This window comes from Elaeis guineensis, chromosome 2 (assembly GCF_000442705.2).
Source record: "Elaeis guineensis isolate ETL-2024a chromosome 2, EG11, whole genome shotgun sequence".
Classification (NCBI taxonomy): Eukaryota; Viridiplantae; Streptophyta; class Magnoliopsida; order Arecales; family Arecaceae; genus Elaeis; species Elaeis guineensis.
Genome location: NC_025994.2, coordinates 115,470,354 through 115,490,324, shown reverse-complemented (window position 1 = coordinate 115,490,324; position 19,971 = coordinate 115,470,354). Strand labels below are relative to the sequence as shown.

The following is a 19,971-nucleotide window of genomic DNA, read 5'->3' as shown; positions in this document are numbered from 1 at the left end:
AAAAAGAGCAAGGGCAGCAGATAGGCAAATACATGCATATTAAGTGTACAGTTGGTTGCATAAACATTCTTGGATTGATATGTATATCATATATATACAAGAGTAACATTTGTTGATGCCTTGAGGCTTGAACTATGATAGCCTGGAGCTCTTTTTCCAAGGTCTCAATCAAGATCTTCTGCTTCTACTCCTCAACAGATCTCATTGCTGCCTCCTCCTCAATCACTAAATCCCCAAACCAAAAGATAGTAAGACATATATAGAGAGAAAGAATGGAAGAATATTCATCTAATCTACCAAGACCCATGCAATAGAGAACTAAAGACAAATCATCCAAACACAAGAAAAGAAGAGAGTAGAGGGAATAACAATGCATCTAATAATGCAAGCTCTTCATGTTCTCCAAGTACATCTCCATCTCCACAAGCGCTCTCATGCCTCAATCTCTCTTTGATACATGGCCTCCTAAGAGATCAAAGGGTCTGAAAGAGAAACTTCATCAAAAAAACACAAGAATCAGAAGAAAACAAAATCAATTGCAAGATCTAACTAATGTTTTGTGTGATAGAAGAAAAAGAATAGCTCATGCAAAGCTCAAGCCTCAGATACTCTAGTCATAAGCCCTGCAAGCATGTGAGCCTGTGAAAATTGATGCTCATTTAATTTTCTAATGTAATGCTAGTGGGCATGATTGCTTGCTTCTTATGCAGTAATAGAACGTCTACAAGTGTTTCACAGGAGAGGAGACTTGTTGACTGAGACTTAACATGAGACAACAATGCGGTTGGCTGGGCTTTGATTGGAGACCCACATAACTTAATATTTTTTTGAGAAGATATAACCTCTGTAGCTTCGATATTTAGAATACATAATTCCATGGAGGCTGAGTTTGTTGATGATCAAGAATGCAGTTGCAAAAAGATTAGATGATCACTAATAGTATAGACAACATGATATTTTACTGCATTAGCACACATAGAACAGATAACATTGGTTTATTCATGTAGACCAAGTTCTTGGGAGGAAATAAAACGAAATCACTAGTAACGGATAACATAAAGAAGGTTATTACAGTGAAAATGGCTTGACAAGAAGAAAGAAAAGCGGAATTGTGGAAGGATCTAACAATCTAAGACCATCAATTCAATATACGAACTTATGTTCACGACGGAATGCATACAAAACAAAATCTTCAGGGAATTTAATCCCTAAAAAACAAAATCTTCAGCAAAAAATACTAACATCAGTGAAAAATACTATCAAAGCAATGCAGCAAAAAACTTCAAACCAGAGTATACATTGGGCAAGTTATTGAAAAAAATCTAAAACAAAATAATAGTCCCGAAACTAAATCTTGAATGTTAAATCAGGTCATATGTTGTCGGTAGCAAACCCTGACTATGGATCATGCAAAAGCAAATAAAACAACACATATAGAAAAACCCTAATTACGGTTCAAGAAAACCCTCAAGAAACCCAATTCGGAATAAACTAAGAGAAAGATATTTAATGTCTAAAGATTATCTGAAAAAACACTTAAAGCTTTCAAAAGAGATCATGGATCACCTAAGAATCCGCTATTGCCACAGCTTCGATGCCGTTCCATGTCATGGTGACTCCTAATTTGATGATCAATTGGAAGATTAGAAGCACAATTCACAACATACCCCAGATCGAAATCTTATTTTCTCCTTCAAAACTCAGGTCTAGAGAAATAAAAAGACATAAAAAGCACGGAGGAACACCCATCGAAATCCTAAAAGTCGAAAACCGAAATTTTCTGAGCGACAAACATAAACGATGATTGAAGCCGAAACGATATTTTCTTGCGAGAGATCTCAACAAGAAGCACCAAGAACAATCGAGGAAAAAAAAAGACCGGGCCAAGAATTCATACCTAAAGAAGAAGCACCAAGAACGATCACAAAATAAAAAAAAGAAAGGTAACCTCAACAAGAAGCACCAAGAACGATTAAAAGGAAAAAAAAAAGGCCAAGAACTCATACCTTTGACCCGGAGCAGAGAAAAGGAGCTTCGTATGCGTATCTTCTTTTTCGGCGATGGGCGGATGGAGAAGACCGATCCGACCGAGGCATCGATCGTGAGTGAAGAGCCTGGGAGCTCGGGGGTAGTCGGAAGGAAAGGAAAGAAACTTGTGAGCGGGAACGAAGGAGATGACCCGCTCGACACGAGAGACAAGGGGCAGAGGCGGGAGTGATGGCTGGGGTTAGCATTTATAGACTACGGTGGGATAATATGTGAGTCAGGTAGAAAGGCGTTGTTATGTATAGATTGTTTTGCAAATAGCATGAACCGGACGCGTTACACGGTGTGAGTCGTATAAAATACACGTAATTATATGTAGTTGTTTCGTTTATAAAGGAGGTTAAGCAAAGAAGCATAGACTACACATGCTAACGGTGTGAGTCGTATAAAATACACGTAATTATATCTGGTTGTTTCCTTTATAAAGGAGGTTAAGCAAAGAAGCATGGACTATACATGACATTGGATATGGCCGTATCCTAAAATAAATATTATTATATATTAAATATAAAATAGATCAAGCTAGTGCTCATTGGAGGGAGGTCTGGCAATGATCAATCAATTAGTCTGGCACGAATGTTACCATATATGCAGAATAGTATGTCAGAAGAGGTTAGGTTTATATTCCATTTATCTTGGTCGACATTATGGTGAATTATGTTGCAGTTTGCTCGACAAACTGGGTACCCAGACTTGTAGTTGGTGATGTTTTATAACATATGATTTGGAGAGATGCCCAAAGCTAATCATGCTATTTAAATATAGTATTATACGTGATGTCATGAATGTAGTAAAAACCAGTGCATTAGAGAGGAGCATACGTAAGCAAAGATTAAGTCAAGTCTAATTTAATATCAACAAAACTTTTTTAGATCCAATCCGGCCCAGCCCATCTTTAGGTCTAAAATCTAAAGCCCTAGAATAACACATCATCAAACCACAAACCTATGTTGAGAATCACCCAAACTCCCTATAAGAGAGAGAGAGAGAGAGCACTTTGAGCTTATGTGGTTCTAGCTAATTTGAGAATAAAGGTAAGGGTTAGATGATTACACTATCTCTTCACATAAGTATGATGGTGGCTTTATATTGGATAAAGAGTAGTGACCATTGAAATAAGCATACTCAATTAATGCAACCAAAAATCCTATTGTATATAGGAATGGCAATAGATCAAGTCGGCCTACACCCATACTCGTCTCGTATCCATCTCGAGATGGGTTAAATAGAGATGCTGGTCAAATTGAATCAGATAAATAAAAAAGATTGGTCGAATTGGATTGAGTCAAATATATGTAAATAATATAAAATTATTATAATTTTGAAAAAAGTATATATTAAGATTACATCAAATTGAGTTCGAGTTAGAACATATCATTATTCATCTCTGATTTGAATCCGATTTAGATATCTTTTTCTAGAAGCCATATCCATCTCGGGTTCTAATTGAATCAGATAAAACTCACTCCATTCAAATCAGATTAGATCAAATAGAATACTTAGTAGGTAGGCTAAAATTGCAGCCTCTAATCATAGAGTGAATAAAATGATCATAAAGTCATCCGGGCATCCGTATTTTGATGATGCAACATGACGCCTTAATTAAATAGTTTAGACCAATGAATGATTGACTAACCTCTGATGGTGGAATCAATTATCTAACTTGATTACATTTAAAAAAATAAAAGCACTTTGTTAGGAAAAGAAAAGCATACAATATCTTATTTCTCTTGAGTATAGCCGAGAGGAAGTGGACTTCAGTTTATGGGCCAGACTTTACATGTCCGGTCCAAATCATGAAGCCACTATATTTAAGAATTTTGCATACTATTCCAATCTCAGGCTTGGGCCATTTGTCATCCTTAACTCCACACTCTACCAAATGCCCATCATTACCACATTACTATGCATTGTTGCGATTGTCACGCCGTGCCTACCGCCTAGGTAGGGAATAACATGCTTAAGTGATTAAACATGGTTTTATTTTGTTAAAGGAAAATCCTTTTGTTTGAACATAGTAGTTTAGCTCTGTATTTAGATTCTTTTTGGGGAGTCAGCCTTTGTTATTTCTTGGATTAATTCTTCTTCTGTCTCATACAGCGAAGATAGGTTCTTACTATTTTTACAACAACTCGTATTTTCTGAGGAACAGACAAAGTTGCTGATTGGATTGCTAGGAGTGATTGAGCCTATGATAATGATCTTAATCCTTTCGATCCTCTTCCACTGGAGTTGTAGTTGCTTCTGCAAACTGATACAACTGGGACTTATTATTGTCAGGTATACCTACGGTTTGTTGTTCATATTTTCTTTATTTTTTTTATGTTTAACTTAATAAGTTCTCGCTTCTTGCGATGGTTCTTGGAGTGTTTCTCAGGTTTTGGGCTCAGATTATCCATCACATTCTATCCTTAGGATCCATTGGATCACCAAAAAAAACCACACTTTGCCAAATGCCTATCATCACCACATCTCTCCATACTACTACGACTGTCACACCATGTCTAGCCAGGGAATAATATCTTTTGTTTGAATATAGTAATTGTTATGTATGCATTGGTTTATAGGTATCTATTCCAGCTTTTTACTACGTTTGCTACCAATTTTTTCGATATGAATCATCTCCAAATTAGCAAAAGAATGAAGAATTTAAAATAGATTCATCACTATATGTTGAATAAAAGATCTACAACTTATTCGGTACGAATTTATAATCCATTTTGATTTGAATCATGAAATTTCAGAATCAAAGACCATGGATATATGATATAGATTTAGGAGAGAAAAAGATCGAGAGAGGGCAAGTCGAGGCAAACTAGGTTGGTAGTGGCCCTATTAGACTGAGGCCACTAAGTTACAAATTGAAACCAATTTGGTTCTTTAGAATTCAGGCCTAGGCCCAGCCCAAATCACAACCAAGATTACCAAGTCCAGGTCTGATCCAAAACTTTAGATCATTTCTCCATCCCAATCGGTTGGAACCCTTATAAATTTAAACTAGTGGAAATATTCCAGCTTCTAGGGTTTCTCAAATAATTAACATTTAGGGCCTGAAATCCAGATGTCACTCAAGTTTTCCAATCTCAATTCCATGTAATTCATTGCATAATAAATGTTTCACTCTAATTCAAAGTGTTAAAATTTACATTATAATTGTTATATCATATGATAGATTGTTATATTGTTATTACAGTCATTTAATATAAGGTAATGAAATTGATGAAGTTTTTTTAAGTATTATAGATAATAATTTGACATTGATGTTACATATTTATGTAATAACTAAATATAAGCATGCGCCAATACATATGTCCCTATAACAACAATCTTTACATATATATATAAAATAAAATAATTATTATATTGATAAATGTTATAAATTAATTTATTAATTTTTAAAATTTAAGTTAGTAAATTGACCGGTGATATATCTCTAGCTTAACATCTCTTTTCTGTACCCATGATCTTCATTAACTAATTTCTGATATGATATTAACTAACCAGCTGCTTATAAAATGTAAGTTATTGAAAAAATATAGTTCGAGTGAGAAAGTATTAATTATCAAGAAAATTAATGATAAAATAATAAAATGTTAGGATGTCTACATGGGAATTCGGATTTGAATCTTATCCTCACTTGAATTGGATCATTATCATCAATCTTGTTTCTCAGAAAAAAAAAAAAATTATTTTTTTATAATGATGCCCGGCAGTACTATCCAGAAGCAAGGGAATAATTGATATAATTTGACTGCTGCATTGTCAGGCCGGAAGAATCTTGGCAGAGAGCAACTAGTATCATTAATTCCCTGAAAAGTCTCCACGATCGGCAACAATCAATGCACAATCTTCGTTGGATCATCCAACTTCAAAAGCTGAATCATCACTTCATAAACAACAAGTAGAATCAAACATCAACCGATGGTACTTGTTTGTTTCGGTAGAAGAGCAAAATATGATTACTTTAATGAGATAAGAAAGTCCAAAAAATATCAGTAATAAAATATGAGGAGAAGATAGGATACAGTGGAGCACCTCGCAGGAGGCATCATTCCTTTCTTTCTTGCACGGCTGAATGGGAAGACACCAATTCCTATTGTTTCGATGAAAGCAATGTTACCGGCTGCCACTTTCTTACACGGCCATGGATTTTTCATAGAGTGCTATCTCAGGGACATATTTCAATTGCAAGTGTTAAGTGTAATTATTTTGTTTTGAGAAATTCCCATAGCTAAAGTTGCAGAAGATTTGCATCCATGTGCCTCTGAAAAATAGCTAGATGTTTTGATGAACTATTGAATGGAAGGTTGGTAACTAAGCCTTGAAAGACAAGGCAATTCATCTGTGAATAACATAAAGACTAGATTATAACTCTGGAATACACATAGCAGTTATCAAAGAAAGCAAGTTACAATTACCAAACCTAATTGCTATACTAGCTTAAACACTGAGGTTCTGTTTGGTACTATTATTGTTTTTGTGATTTCCTTTCTCCACAAATTAGTGAAAAACTAGCATGGAGCTTGATGTGGATGACAGCATTTCCATGAACTCAAGCTATTCATTGATTATGTTTTCATTTATCTTCGAAAGCAATAAATTTATGTTTTCAAAGTCTGAGCAAGCTTTCATCAAACAAATTTGAAAATGTAAAATGGTTTTTATCATGCAGGTTGTTTGTCTAGTACATTTTTTTTTGGGCTTCTAAAAATAAAAACAGAAAATGAAAACAATATCAAACGGGCTCTCAATTATTTTAAGCTTCATGATAAGAGAAATAGTTTATTGGACTATTGGGTCCTATAATCATAAAAAGCAAAGATTAGGTTCAACACCACTCCCTATTATCGGATGCAGAGATTCACACATGAAATATACGTTCTATCAAATGGGACCTAATCTACATTAATGGATGCTTCGAAGAAAAGTATCTAATATGTCCAAAAAGTGGAAACAACGTGGTTAATTATATTGCAAAGTTATCTGATTTTATAGTAAATAGTGACAATATCAACTGTACAACAGCAAAACAATTATTATTTTAGAGTATAATTTGGTGGTGCCAATAAAAATTAACTGATAAAATATAAGAGGGGCAAATATGATATAGTAGAGAATGACATGGGAGTGATATTAGTGGAGCAAGCATGAGCAAAAAAAAATATATTTTAGAATGTGGTACGGCGGTGCCAATAAAAATAATTAATAAACTATGAGAGGAGCAAGAATGATATATATGGTAGAACATGACATGAAAGTGATCATATGAAAGGAGCAGACATGATATACTGCACAACAGCAAAAAAATTAATTATTTTAAAGTGTGATATGTTGGTCCCAATAAAAATTAGCTAATAAAAATATGAGAGGAGCAAACATGATAGTATAGAGCATGAAGGGTTTTGAACCAGGAGGGGGAAGGCAAAACAAGAAAAGGAGAAATATCCATAACCCATGGCAAGTGAAAATTTGTGCTGTACCAATGGCATCGGACTCTTCACATGGCCTTGGGCTTTCCATGGAACATCATATCAATGTCGGTCTCATAAACGTCAAAGGCAAGCTTATGACTAATATATGTAACCGTGCCATATGACATGATGCTGGATGCAATCCACCAAGTGGATGCAATACATGGTGGGTTTGTGGTATGGATCACCAATTCTTGCATGACACATTCCAATAGGGCCTCTGTTTCTGATAGGGTTAGGTCCCGAGGCTTTCTTTTTCTAAGCTAAAATATTAGAGTCTGCCACCTCTCTCTCTCTCTCTCTCTGTTTTTGATAAAAGGTTGAGGAGCAAAATTGACTACTAGGCCACAAAACTATTGCTGACTCATCCATGAGTTACCCGGATATATATATTCTAGGTTACAGCTCTTTAATTTAGTTACAATTTGGAGTGCATATAGCAACACTTGTATAGATAACGCATGGGACAATTATCAAAACAAGTTGTTATGATGACTAAAAGGCTCGACTGGGCTAATCTCCCAGGAGGTAGAGAAGTGAGCCAATTAGCTCTAGCTCAATTGGTGAGCATTGCTTTATATTTCTAAGAGAACAAGAAAAAGAGAAAAGAGAAGCCCATTTTATGGGTTGTGCAACCATAAAATACAATCGTTAGGTCCAACATCACTTACCATTGTTGGACGTGCAAATCCTAGTGAAATCTCTGTCTGTGGAACTGGGACCTCGACGCTTCAAAAGGAAGTATCCAATATGTCCAGAAATATAGACCAAACGTGGGGATGCTGCATGCACCCTATAATGTGGTGTTCCTCAAAGCTAATTGTGACTTTTGCTGGAAAACAGGGGAATTTTCATGAGTTGGACTTGATAAGAGTTCTCATCATCATGCATCCGCTCAACTGGGGAAATAGATTCCATAGACATGACTAAAGAATTGCAAATGGCTAAGGCGGTGGTGGATCACGATGCCATGTCCTTTTCCATTTAATGGTCCTGTACATTGGATAGCATGCTGCACTCTTAAGTATGCTTGTTGGAAAGAAAAATTCTGCCTGTCTTGACAAAGGCAATGACCTCAAGATAGCAAATTGGTTATCAGTGGGTCCTTAAAAAATCATTTGAGTGATTCTAAATCTAGCCTGGATATGGTCCACCATGTGCATCCGAGCTTCTTTAGCATGTCATTGAACCGATTTGTACCAAACCTCCTCCCCTAGCCCTAGGCTTTCCAGGATTTCCGGATCATAACCGTAACAAGCGTCCCATCAAGATGGTGATGACACAGAGAAGAAGATATTGAGTAGGAAGCTAAGATGGATGGGATTCAAACATCTCAAAGATCTTTTAGTTATAGAAGGCAAGTAGTGAAAGTAGGCAATTAGAAACCGCACCAGCTAAACCAAAAGCCGAAGTAAATGGGGTGGCCCGAGACACAACGTGCATGAACTGTGCATGGGAGGATAAGTCGTTGGCATTCATAGACCAGTCCGCATGTGTGGGAACCACGTGCGGTCCTTCCTTTGCCTTTTTCCCCAATTTCGAGCCCGAACTTTTCTTAAAGGGAGGTGGACGGGAAAACTAACACAAAGCGCCAAAAAGCGCCACCTGAAATGATGATGAAAAAAATGGCCACCCATACATGGCGGTTCTGATTAGAAGGTGCATTTGGCAGCCATTACGGGTATTAAAAAATTTGTTTAAGATAAAAACTAAATCGATTTATCTTATGGCACCGTTTGAATCTTTCATTTAGCATATTATATGTCAGCTGTTGAAAAGGTTTAAGAATACTAATGTTCCCTGGTTACGGGTCAATACCCCTCTCTTGATCCCATGTGCTGGACAAAGTTTTGGATTCGGATTGTATCTTTCGGATGAAGGATGATTGTTTTTTTTTTTCACCACATCAACCATTGAATTGTATATTGCACATCTTACAAAGCACAATGTGATCTATACTATAAATGGAAGGAAGTCTTTGGAGCTCTTTGAAAGTTGTGTAGTGCTCAATTTAGTGATTGGCATTATTAAAGAAGATCAACCATTTTCTCAAATAAGAAAAAACAATCCAAATCTAAACTTTTGGGGTTGGAGGTCTGAAGATGGGCTGTCCCAAAGGTTTAAGAGGAAAAATTATAATTCAACAACTTGCAAAACTAACTGTAACTAACTTTGCTAATTGAAATTCAAATAAATAAATGGAGTAGCATATTTGCATAAGAACTAGCATTGCATATTAGTTTCGATTTGTTGCGGATAATTTAAAAATTATTTCTTGAAACAAGCTCAGAGGTCTAGATTTAACATAGTGAAATTATCATCTTAAACTTTATTTGACTACCGTTCCATAACCACTCATTGCAATCTAGCATTTCATGTTCAATATCTTGTTTGCACAAAATTAACTCTAGTCATCTATATAATTATACATATTTTATAAACATTTATGCATGACCTAAGAATTAAATATAATCCATCCTTGGAAACCAGGGGCTATTATTTAAATCACTAACCGATAGAAGCTAATCTGTAAAACAAAATTCTATTCAAAAGCTAGACCTATAGCTATCTCAAATGCTCTCCATTTATGCAACTTGTGAATTGATACATCTTGGACTAATTCATGGTATGACTTAGATCAAGAAAATATCTCAGTGTCATCTTATATATTTTCAACAATATATATATATATATATATATCAAGCTTCATGCTATCAAATATTTTCAAAGTTAATATATTTTATGTTACCTGCATAAATAAATTTTTTTTATCATATTCTAAGCATATATGTTATCTTTAGGAGCTACTTCCCACCTTCTAATCCATATCCACCCAATCTCTTTGAGGACTGAACCCAACTAGAACAGGATATAATTTTTTTCTTCGAATGTCAAAGGATCATACCATCCAAGCAAACCCTTAGTAGCAAGTGTATCAAGTCCTTAGGTGGACAGTGATTTAAATTAGAAACCTAATCCTGAATTGGTGAATGAAGTTATGAACTGGATAGCATGTCAAATAGGATAGACTTACTCAATCTAAACCTTTTTTTTTTTTTTTTTCAAATAAACAAATAAATGTTAAACAATAAATTTTATTTTGCTTCATATATAATGGAAGATTGTTTAACATAGAGTAATAACATATTTAACAAGTCCTAATCACCGTATCTTTCTTCATCCCTCTTCTCTTCCATGTCTACGTGTCTCGTTCCTCACCGTTAGAAGTTGTAAAGCAGTCTTATAAGCTTGCTGCCAGAAAGCATGCAAGAAGAGACACCACTACTTTTTTCAAAATAAAATAAACAAGTCATACGATGTGTCATGATTCACATTAATTATTCAACAATGTTTCCGGATGCATGCAACTACTAGCGTGCTCTCACACAACTAATGCAAATTGCCAGTAACAAAAGTTGTTTATAGTTTAAAATAGATTAAGTTTGATCCGATCCCGATTGGACACATGGCTCTTGGCATATAAAGTCATGTAGCATGTAGAATTCGTGCAGAAGAAAAGGAAATGGTACGCATCGTATAATACAAAATTTGGTGAGAACACTCCACGATGTCATTTTCCACTAAATAAGCACCATTAAAATTAAATGCTAGGTCCCCTCACGGGGATCAACCCTACTATGTTGACCATCCAGCGCACTCAATTCCGTGGCTCAAGGGCCCCTAGTTTGGCTTATGTAAAATTCTCTTATGTCAAGTTGATACAGCTTGACTTGAATATTTGTTTTGAAAGTTAGGTATGGGATTTGTTGGATCCATCAAGCCAAAGTAACTGCTAATGTTTAGCATTATAGTTGTGTTTTATTACAAAACAATCTACAACGTGCTAATTGTTATGAAAGATAAAACAAGACGGTGATCATTCACGAGGGTGCTTTTTTTGGCCGACACAGCAATTATATGAGACATATTGATTTTTGATGTATTTCATGTGAATTGACCCAGCAGTCTTATCATGCAACAATGTCAAAACCCTTGGACAATATTATGCCGGATGTTTGGCGACCTACGTACTATTTTAAGTTGTTCTCCTAAAAAACCTCATCCAACTCTCTCGCTCTGATTTGGCGGGTATTCACCTTTAGAATCACCACCAGATCTAATGCATCTTTTCGTAAGAATGCATCGTGAAGAGGAGAGAGAAATAAAGATAAAATTAATCTTTATCCACTCAATAATTCTATTATTTAAATAAATTTTGTATTTAAGTAGGTTAGTATTTAGTTCGATATCTATTGTGGGACTATTCTAAAAACTTAAAATTTTGATTTATATATATATTTTTTATTTATAACCAACAAGTTGAACCTGGATATGTCATTTAGCGGTTAAGAAGCAGGTAATGATTTGATTATCCAGGCCTATAAGCTAGCTCTAGAGCTCCAATTCCACCTCTATTCTGGTGATGCAATTAACTATTACGTGAAATATATATGCACGAATGTGGAGAGCATCTCATTTTGACATGGATAAAGGGTGATTCAACAACAGTAGTCTAATGGATCAACTCACACACATGCTATGAAAAAATCACCCTTCTCTTTTGCATCACTCATACCTAACGGGAGGCCCATAGGGCAGTGGATTGGTTGGCTTCTACAAGATCGTTGATACTGATAGTTAGGATTGTGCTTTCCATTATTATTTAAAACATGGGCCTCGCACTATATCAATAAATTATTGTATATTAAATCAAAGAAGAAATAAAATGTTTTGAACACTTTTTTTTGGTACTCTTTAAGGACAAAAATAGAATCAGTGTGGCTGCCAGGATTTCTCCTCTTGGTGCTCCTACATGGCCCACTTTCCCCTCCACTACCACACCATAACTGAATGTATCCACTCCATCAGCTTGAAACCTTTATAGTTGGATGGTCATGATCAATTGGTCGTGGCTTGTGCTCTTTCCATCTTATAGAATTTATTAGTTTGTAAGAAAAAATTTTATTCAAAAAATACTATTCTCGAAAATTACTTTCTAAAAATATGATATATAAAAATATAATTTTGTCATGTTTGATTGTTCATAAAAAATTGTTATTACAGAATGATTTATATTTGATTAAGCATCTATTTTTTTTAAAAAAATAATAAAAAATATTTATTATATTCTTAATAGATATATAGGATCCTACATTTTTGCTCTCAAACCTTATATCAATGTTAATATTTTATTTATATAAATATAAATATTTTAATATAATAAATCTATTAACATAGATATTAATATAATATAATATAAATATAAATATTATATTAATATTAATATATTATAATATGTTATAATATTTATATTAATATAAATATATTATTATTCGATATTTTATTTTAACCACCTATTTATATTTTATAAAATTTTAATTGTAGACTTTAAAAATATATTTTTTTTAAAAAAAACATCCGTTCTCTTCCGACAGAAAGTCACAAAATCCACCGTCATTATGAATTTTTATTTTTTATAAAATATAAAAAATATATTAGAATAGAAATAGCTTTTTTTTTTTTTTTTGTCATCCTCTTCCTCTTGAAACTCCAATCTCTTCTAATCTCGAGGTCGTCTTTTCCCGCAAACGACTCCCTAGCGGTTGGATTTGCATTCGTACCAGACGGTTGTGATTGAGCTGTTGAATAGAAGGACGGGTGAGACCGATAGCAGGTGAGCACTGCCGAGCAGTTTGCCTGACAACCCGCGCGTGTCCAGAACCTGCCCGAAGAAAACCATGCTGCTGCTTTGCGGCAGACAGCTTGCTAGTGCGTACGTCTTGGCGACGTCACTTCCTACATCGCTGTGCACGTAATAGGATTTTTTTTTTTTTTTTTTGGATAGAACAAAATGGGAACCCCGTCACAGGACAAACTTATATTTATCTTCATGTTATTTATGAGAAAATTTTATCTCGGCTTGGAAATGTTTTTACGTTGGTATTTGCCAATTTGTAATGGCTCAATCACTCGCATCTCTCCCCTCCAGGGAGAGGGTTATGAATTAAAGATGACTTGGTCCTCTAAACTTTGGGGCACGAGATTGGGAATCAAGTTGGGCGATCTCAGTTGTCCATGCTGCACAATGAACGTGGTGCATATATTGCTGTATCATAGTTTTGAATAACATAGATGGTTATGATTGTCAAATTTAATTCTCAAGTTCCACATTTGAACTTGAGAGAAGGAAAACCCAATTTAAAAAATGATGGAAGAATCTACACGATATTTTTTTTAAATAGTATTTAATTCAAATAATGATACTTAATAGCATTTATCTCTAGGTATTATTAAAAAAATATCTGGACATAATAGCTCCTATTTACCTCGTGTATTTGATAAATTTGAATGGGTCACCTTTTCCTTTGCATCAGGCATAATGAGTCAAAGATTAAAAAAGCTTAACAATAAATAAGTTTAACTAGGGCATTTATTTCTCTCTTGATAATAATTTTACAAATTTATTTGATAGTAATGAGACATTTCTTGGGCAATATTGCTACTTTATTTCATATGAAACATAACCTTTGGACAACTTTATTTTTTTTCTCGTCAAGCATCAAACATTGTATGATAATCACGGATGATACTATTTGGATATATGCAATAGATGTAATAGGTTAAAAACAAATAATCTAAATAAAATGTCTAGCTATTTATAAAAAGTTTGATATTTATTGACGTACTGCAGTTGCCTTAAAATCATCCATTCTACTGCAACGGTATGTGATGTGATGCACGCACCTCTACATTGTCGCCAAGCCACTTCGATTAACAGGTTTCCCTATAAACTCTTTTTCAATTTCATGTCACGTGCATTGCACTCACCATAAACTAATTTGTTTATAGAAAATAAAATAAAAATTTCTAGGGATCATTCTTAAGTTAGTTAGCTTATCAAAAATCCAGACACTCTTTAGCTAATAAAATTATGTATACAAACTTGAGCTCTAGAGCTAGCTTGTTGAGTTGGCTTATGAGTTTACATTTGGAACTCATACCTAAAATCAACTAGAGGAACATGAAAGAAAGAACAGCTTGGTTTTTTATCCCTAAATCTCAATAACAACTAAGTGATTTTTCTTTTTAAAGTATAGCTAGGTGTATTAAATATTAAAGCTAAGCTTGATTAACCTTTTGTTGCCTTCAAAAACTATTTTTGGAATATTTTTCAACATTATATTAGAGCTCAGGTTTGTTGGAAGTGAGTAATTATGGTCCCTCCACATGTATGGTCTGGACAGCATGTGGAATGGACTTTTGAGCCTAATTTAGATTGCTGATTCTATTTTTATAACCTAAATATCTCAAGTGAACAAGTCACAAATAAGTTATTGGCATTTCATCTGCATCCTCTTCCCTGATTTATTATTCGAGCATATATAACTACTGTAGGGAGAAGGATGTATGTACACGCGCGCGCGCGCGCGCGTGTATGTATATATATATATATATATATATATAAAAGAGAAAAAATTGAGTTTAGAGTCCAGCAATAAGTTCTTGCAAAGGTAAATTCAGAAACCGCTGTCTCCTTTCGCAATGACTTGCCGGGTAAAACCACAACTCCCGCCCATTCCACGGGCCCCGTCGCGTCACTTCTTCCATCCTCCTCCCTTTTGACGCGACCAAGCTCCCGGACTGTGAGCCCGTGACTACTTTTGGTGGAAAAATAAATTTCCATATGCCGTCACCAACCACAAATTTTTTTGTATCACATCCACCATCTTGTATGTGACTCACACGCTACTGACGTGAATTTATTACGTCGTCTCTCGTACATGTCAAGAGTTCTCTGGAATTAAAAATATTCAAAAACAGACATCAAATCAAGCCGGCCAATCGGATTAAAGGCCCCATCCAGCCTGGTACCGCTTATTGGAATCTTGCCGGTGCTAATCCGCACGTGTGGACTCCACGTGTCGTGGAGGGACGGGCCAATCTCTAGTTTAGAACGCTTCAATCATTGCTGCCGAGGTACTTTATTAGTACTAATCTAATGACCATGCGAGCCGTTAAAATGACCGTTTTAGGCTAATGGGATCTTTTTCACCGCATACATAGTAGTATGCGTGTGCTGTATTTTTATAATTATACCAAAAGATTGGGAGGTATCGGATACGCTACTAGTGATGGCTGATGCTGTAGTTTGTTGGCCCATCAACACCGCCAATTAGATTGAAGCCGTTTATCTTGTAAAGAGGCTTAATGGATGGCCCCATTACACTTGTAAATCACAGGGAGGGTGAGATTTTTCAAAAGAAAAAGTAACGTTGCTTGGAAATTTTCATAAAAAAAAAAAGCCCACTTGACTTGAATTCATTGGATAGAGCCCTTTCTTGGTTGGCCATAACCTGAGAGCTACAGGTGGGGTCACAGTGTGGATGGATTAGCCGCCTATCCTAGGCCCTCGCCACGGGTGCAGGGAAGAATAAAGTTTGAAGTCTACCGGACGATCGACACAAACAATGTAGACTTGACTTCGGCTACATCTGTATAGATTGGGCATTCTCACTGGTTCCCCCATCACCCATGGATAGTTATGGCCTGCAGCCTTTTCTTACCATCAAGCAGTGCTGATGTAACAAAAAAATTCTCAAGTAAGTTGTGTCAGGCGCAACTTTATATTATTTATCTTTGTAATGGTAGCACGAGAATTCCATGTAATATGTGAAATGCTGGTTTTTTGCAGGATTTGTGTTGCTAATGTTGACGGTAATCCAGGAAGCAGCAAAGGTCCATTTAGGTATGAAAATGTATGCAAGTTTACTTTTCAAGCTTATTTCCATCATCATCTACAATCATGACGTCAAATTGAACATTAACCAAAATCACCACCACAACCTGTTTTGAGGCTATGGGCACGGAATTTCTGAAGCAAATATAAAGTCACGAAAGCTTTAATGCTACCAATCGCATATGCTGAACAAGTCGCAATAGAATCTATCAAAACCTGAAACACTAGGATCTATTAAATTACCTACATATGCTGAGCACATATATTTGCAAATATGAGCTATTATATATATATATATATATATATTATTATTTTTTTAATTCCAGAGTGGAGTCAATCCACGTGCCACAAGTAACCAATGAATGGCATCCATCTAGGGAGAAATTTCTTTAGATCATGTGAGCAATCAGGTAAGTCATAAGTTCAAGCTTAAAACAAGCCATCTTCCTCAACGCTCATATTTAAGAACCATGATCCCTTGCAATGCATTGTATACACCATAAAGAGTTGTAAAATCGTTCAATAGCCAACATTAGGAAATAGATGACCTTCCACAATAATATATTATATATGGCATGTTGATAATCATCCATTTCCTGATAGTGGCAATCGAGCGTAATACAGTACTCTGCACTATACTCTGCACTATATATGGTGCACCATACATGATTTGTACTTTTTATTTAAACGAGTCTAGATTCTTTATTATGTGATAAAATTTTGTATCGATATGTATAGCGGCTACCTTATCCATCTTAGAGATGGGCAACTCCTTTTCATTCCAGGAGTATGCCCATATGATTTGCCGCATGATACATGTACAGAACATGAAAAGGGACCATCAATCTTTAAAATAAACGACGTGATGACGATCCACAATCGCACCGGTCGTCGCACAGCAGAGGATCCCGTTTCTATTTAAGCAAACCCATCTCCTTCTGGCCATCTCGCGCTAAATGGTTGTCGTAACGCTAACAATCAAAGATCCTCGTAACGGAAGCAACACAGATTTGCTTGGTAACCCCTCCTCCCTTCCCTCCCTCCATTCAGTGTCTACACCCCAAAACACAATCTTTCGACCCTCTTAAACCCAACAGCATGTGCAATACCAGCGTCGCCAGCAAGCCCCATGTCTCCCTTCCGACAAAGCCGTGGAAGAACCAGAGCCACTCGCCAACGAGAGAAACTGTAACGAAGCCTCACCTACTCCTCCCCCTGCCGCCTCCGGCCGAGACTATAAAGGAGGCGGCCGCCCTCTTCCACCTCTCCTTCCCCATCGCCGTCACAGCTCTCCTCATCTACTCCCGCTCCATCCTCTCCATGCTCTTCCTCGGCTTCCTCGGCGACCTCCCCCTCGCCGCCGGTTCTCTCGCCATCGCCTTCGCCAACATCACCGGCTACTCCGTTCTTTCTGGCCTCTCCCTCGGAATGGAGCCCCTCTGTTCGCAGGCCTTCGGTGCCAACCAGCCCAAGCTCCTCTTCCTCACCCTCCACCGCTCTGTTATCTTTCTCCTCTGTTCTTCTCTCCCCATTGCCGTCCTCTGGCTCCACATGTCAAAGATCCTCCTTTTCCTCCACCAAGACCCCGAAATCACCTCTCTCGCCCAAAGTTACCTCCTTTATACCCTCCCCGACCTCATCTCCTTCTCTTTTATCCATCCCATTAGAATATACCTTCGGTCACAGGGGATCACTCGCCCCCTCACCGTCGCCGCCACTGTCTCTGCGGCGCTCCACTTCCCCGCGGGGCTCCTCTTGGTCGGTCGGCTCCACCTCGGCGCACCCGGAGTCGCGGTCGCCTCCGCCGCAGCCAACCTGTCCTTCCTCATCTGCCTTCTCCCTCACCTCCTCCGCGACCCGGCATGGCGGGCCCCCAACTCCGAGGCCCTTTCCGGGTGGGGCCCCCTCGCCCGCCTCGCCGCCCCGAGCTGCGCTTCTGTCTGCCTTGAGTGGTGGTGGTACGAGCTCATGATCCTCCTCTGTGGCCTCCTCCCTGATCCCAAACCCGCCGTCGCCGCCATGGGAGTCCTCATCCAAACCACCGCCTTGCTTTACGTTTTTCCTTCTTCGATCGGGTTCGGGGCGTCGACGAGGGTGGGGAACGAGCTGGGGGCCAACCGGCCGGCGGGCGCGCAGGCCGCGGCGGCGGTGGCGGTGGCAGTGGCGGCGGGGATGGGGATGGTGGCGATGGGGTTCGCGGCGGGGGTGAGGGAGCGGTGGGGCCGGATGTTCACAAGCGATGGAGAGATCCTACGGCTGACGGCGGCTGCGCTGCCGATCGTTGGGTTGTGCGAGCTCGGGAACTGCCCGCAGACGGTGGGGTGCGGGGTCTTGAGGGGGAGTGCGCGGCCGGCACACGCGGCGCGCGTTAACCTGGGGGCGTTTTACTTGGTGGGGATGCCGGTGGCGGTAGGGCTGGGGTTCGGCGTAGGGGTGGGTTTCGTTGGGCTCTGGGTGGGACTGTTGGCAGCCCAGGTTTGTTGTGCCGGGCTCATGCTTTATTTGGTGGGGGCCACGAACTGGGAGGCCCAGGCAGATAGGGCCCAGCTTCTCACATGTGCTGGAGAAGGGAAGCACGCGCTGGGGGATCTGGAGGAAGGGAGAGAAGCTCTGTTGGAGGGAGAAGAGAAGGAGGAGGTGGATTGCTGTGAAACATCGGTACCGGTCAAAGTGAGTGACCTTGAGAGGGAACAATGAAACGGAGAGATGGAGGGGAAGTGGGGTGCGTTTTGACTTTGATTATTGACATGGGTGGGGAAGAACGTAGATTCTCTCTCTCTTTCTCTCTCTCTTCGAATTTTTTTGTTCGAATCTTTCATCAATTGATTTTTGGTTGGATGAGGAGACCATTAGTTGAGGGAAGAGAGAAATTTTCTTCGTTCGTTTCCTGTTTGCAGTTCATATAAAATTATCGGTGTTAATTGTTGTATCTACTTAACAAATGTCCCTATTTGCAATTATCAGGAGCAAACTTGATTGAAGGTTGCTTTTTATGCCATATTGCATTAGCCTAATGCATTCCACCGATATTTGATAGTTTGAATTTTAAAGTGTGCCATATATCAACTTTTTGTTAAACAAAAAAGAAATAATGCATTATTTTGTTTAATAAATCTTAATTAAACAGTATTACATCAAGCGTACGTGTCTTGCCATAAATGAAACTACCTGCACCATATATGCTTGCCTGCTGATATATCAAGCGCGAGGAGAGAGAAAGTACAACAAGTACAGTTTCACTTCCGCAACGCACTCGTGAGTCCATCTCCAGCGCAGAAAAAAAAAAAAAAAGGGAACATAAAAGCAGCAACGTAGCTCGACTCCACCACATGCACCCTAAATCTAGTTGTAACGTACCATTGGATCGCACCGTACGTGGAAAAGGCACGGAGGTAACATGCAACATTAAACGACATATATCAATCACTCTCCCGCTCCATATGCACCGTCAGTTTACAACCATCAGGGAGCACATCAGCTTCGGCTGCAAATTAAATCAGTTGGGGCAAAGCTCCCCAATCATTAGCTTGATGGCTTTCCTGTCCGATCTCAAAAGGATGGCTGGCCTAGTTGTACTGGGATTCCTCCCCTCCTCTATGGTTGCGGTTGTGGCTGGGACAAGTCCAACGATTCTTTCCATTCGTTTGATTCGGAGACGTTATTATACTGCATGCCTACGTTCCGGCCCACGGGGACACCAGGCAGGCACAAAGAAGG

At 38.0% G+C, this 19,971-nt stretch overlaps 1 protein-coding gene across 1 annotated transcript; it reads left to right on the top strand.

Annotated features, from left to right (window-relative positions):
• The first annotated feature begins 16,962 nt into the window (after positions 1–16,962).
• LOC105040338 (protein DETOXIFICATION 51-like) lies at positions 16,963–19,252 on the top strand. Its single transcript, XM_073252875.1, has one exon. The coding sequence runs from the start codon at positions 17,353–17,355 to the stop codon at positions 18,949–18,951; it is 1,599 nt and encodes a 532-aa protein (XP_073108976.1). The 5' UTR covers positions 16,963–17,352; the 3' UTR covers positions 18,952–19,252.
• The last annotated feature ends 719 nt before the right edge of the window (positions 19,253–19,971 follow it).

Coding starts and splice junctions, on each gene's coding strand:
- LOC105040338 (XM_073252875.1), top strand. CDS start 17,353: ATGTGCAATACCAGCGTCGCCAGCAAGCCCCATGTCTCCCTTCCGACA.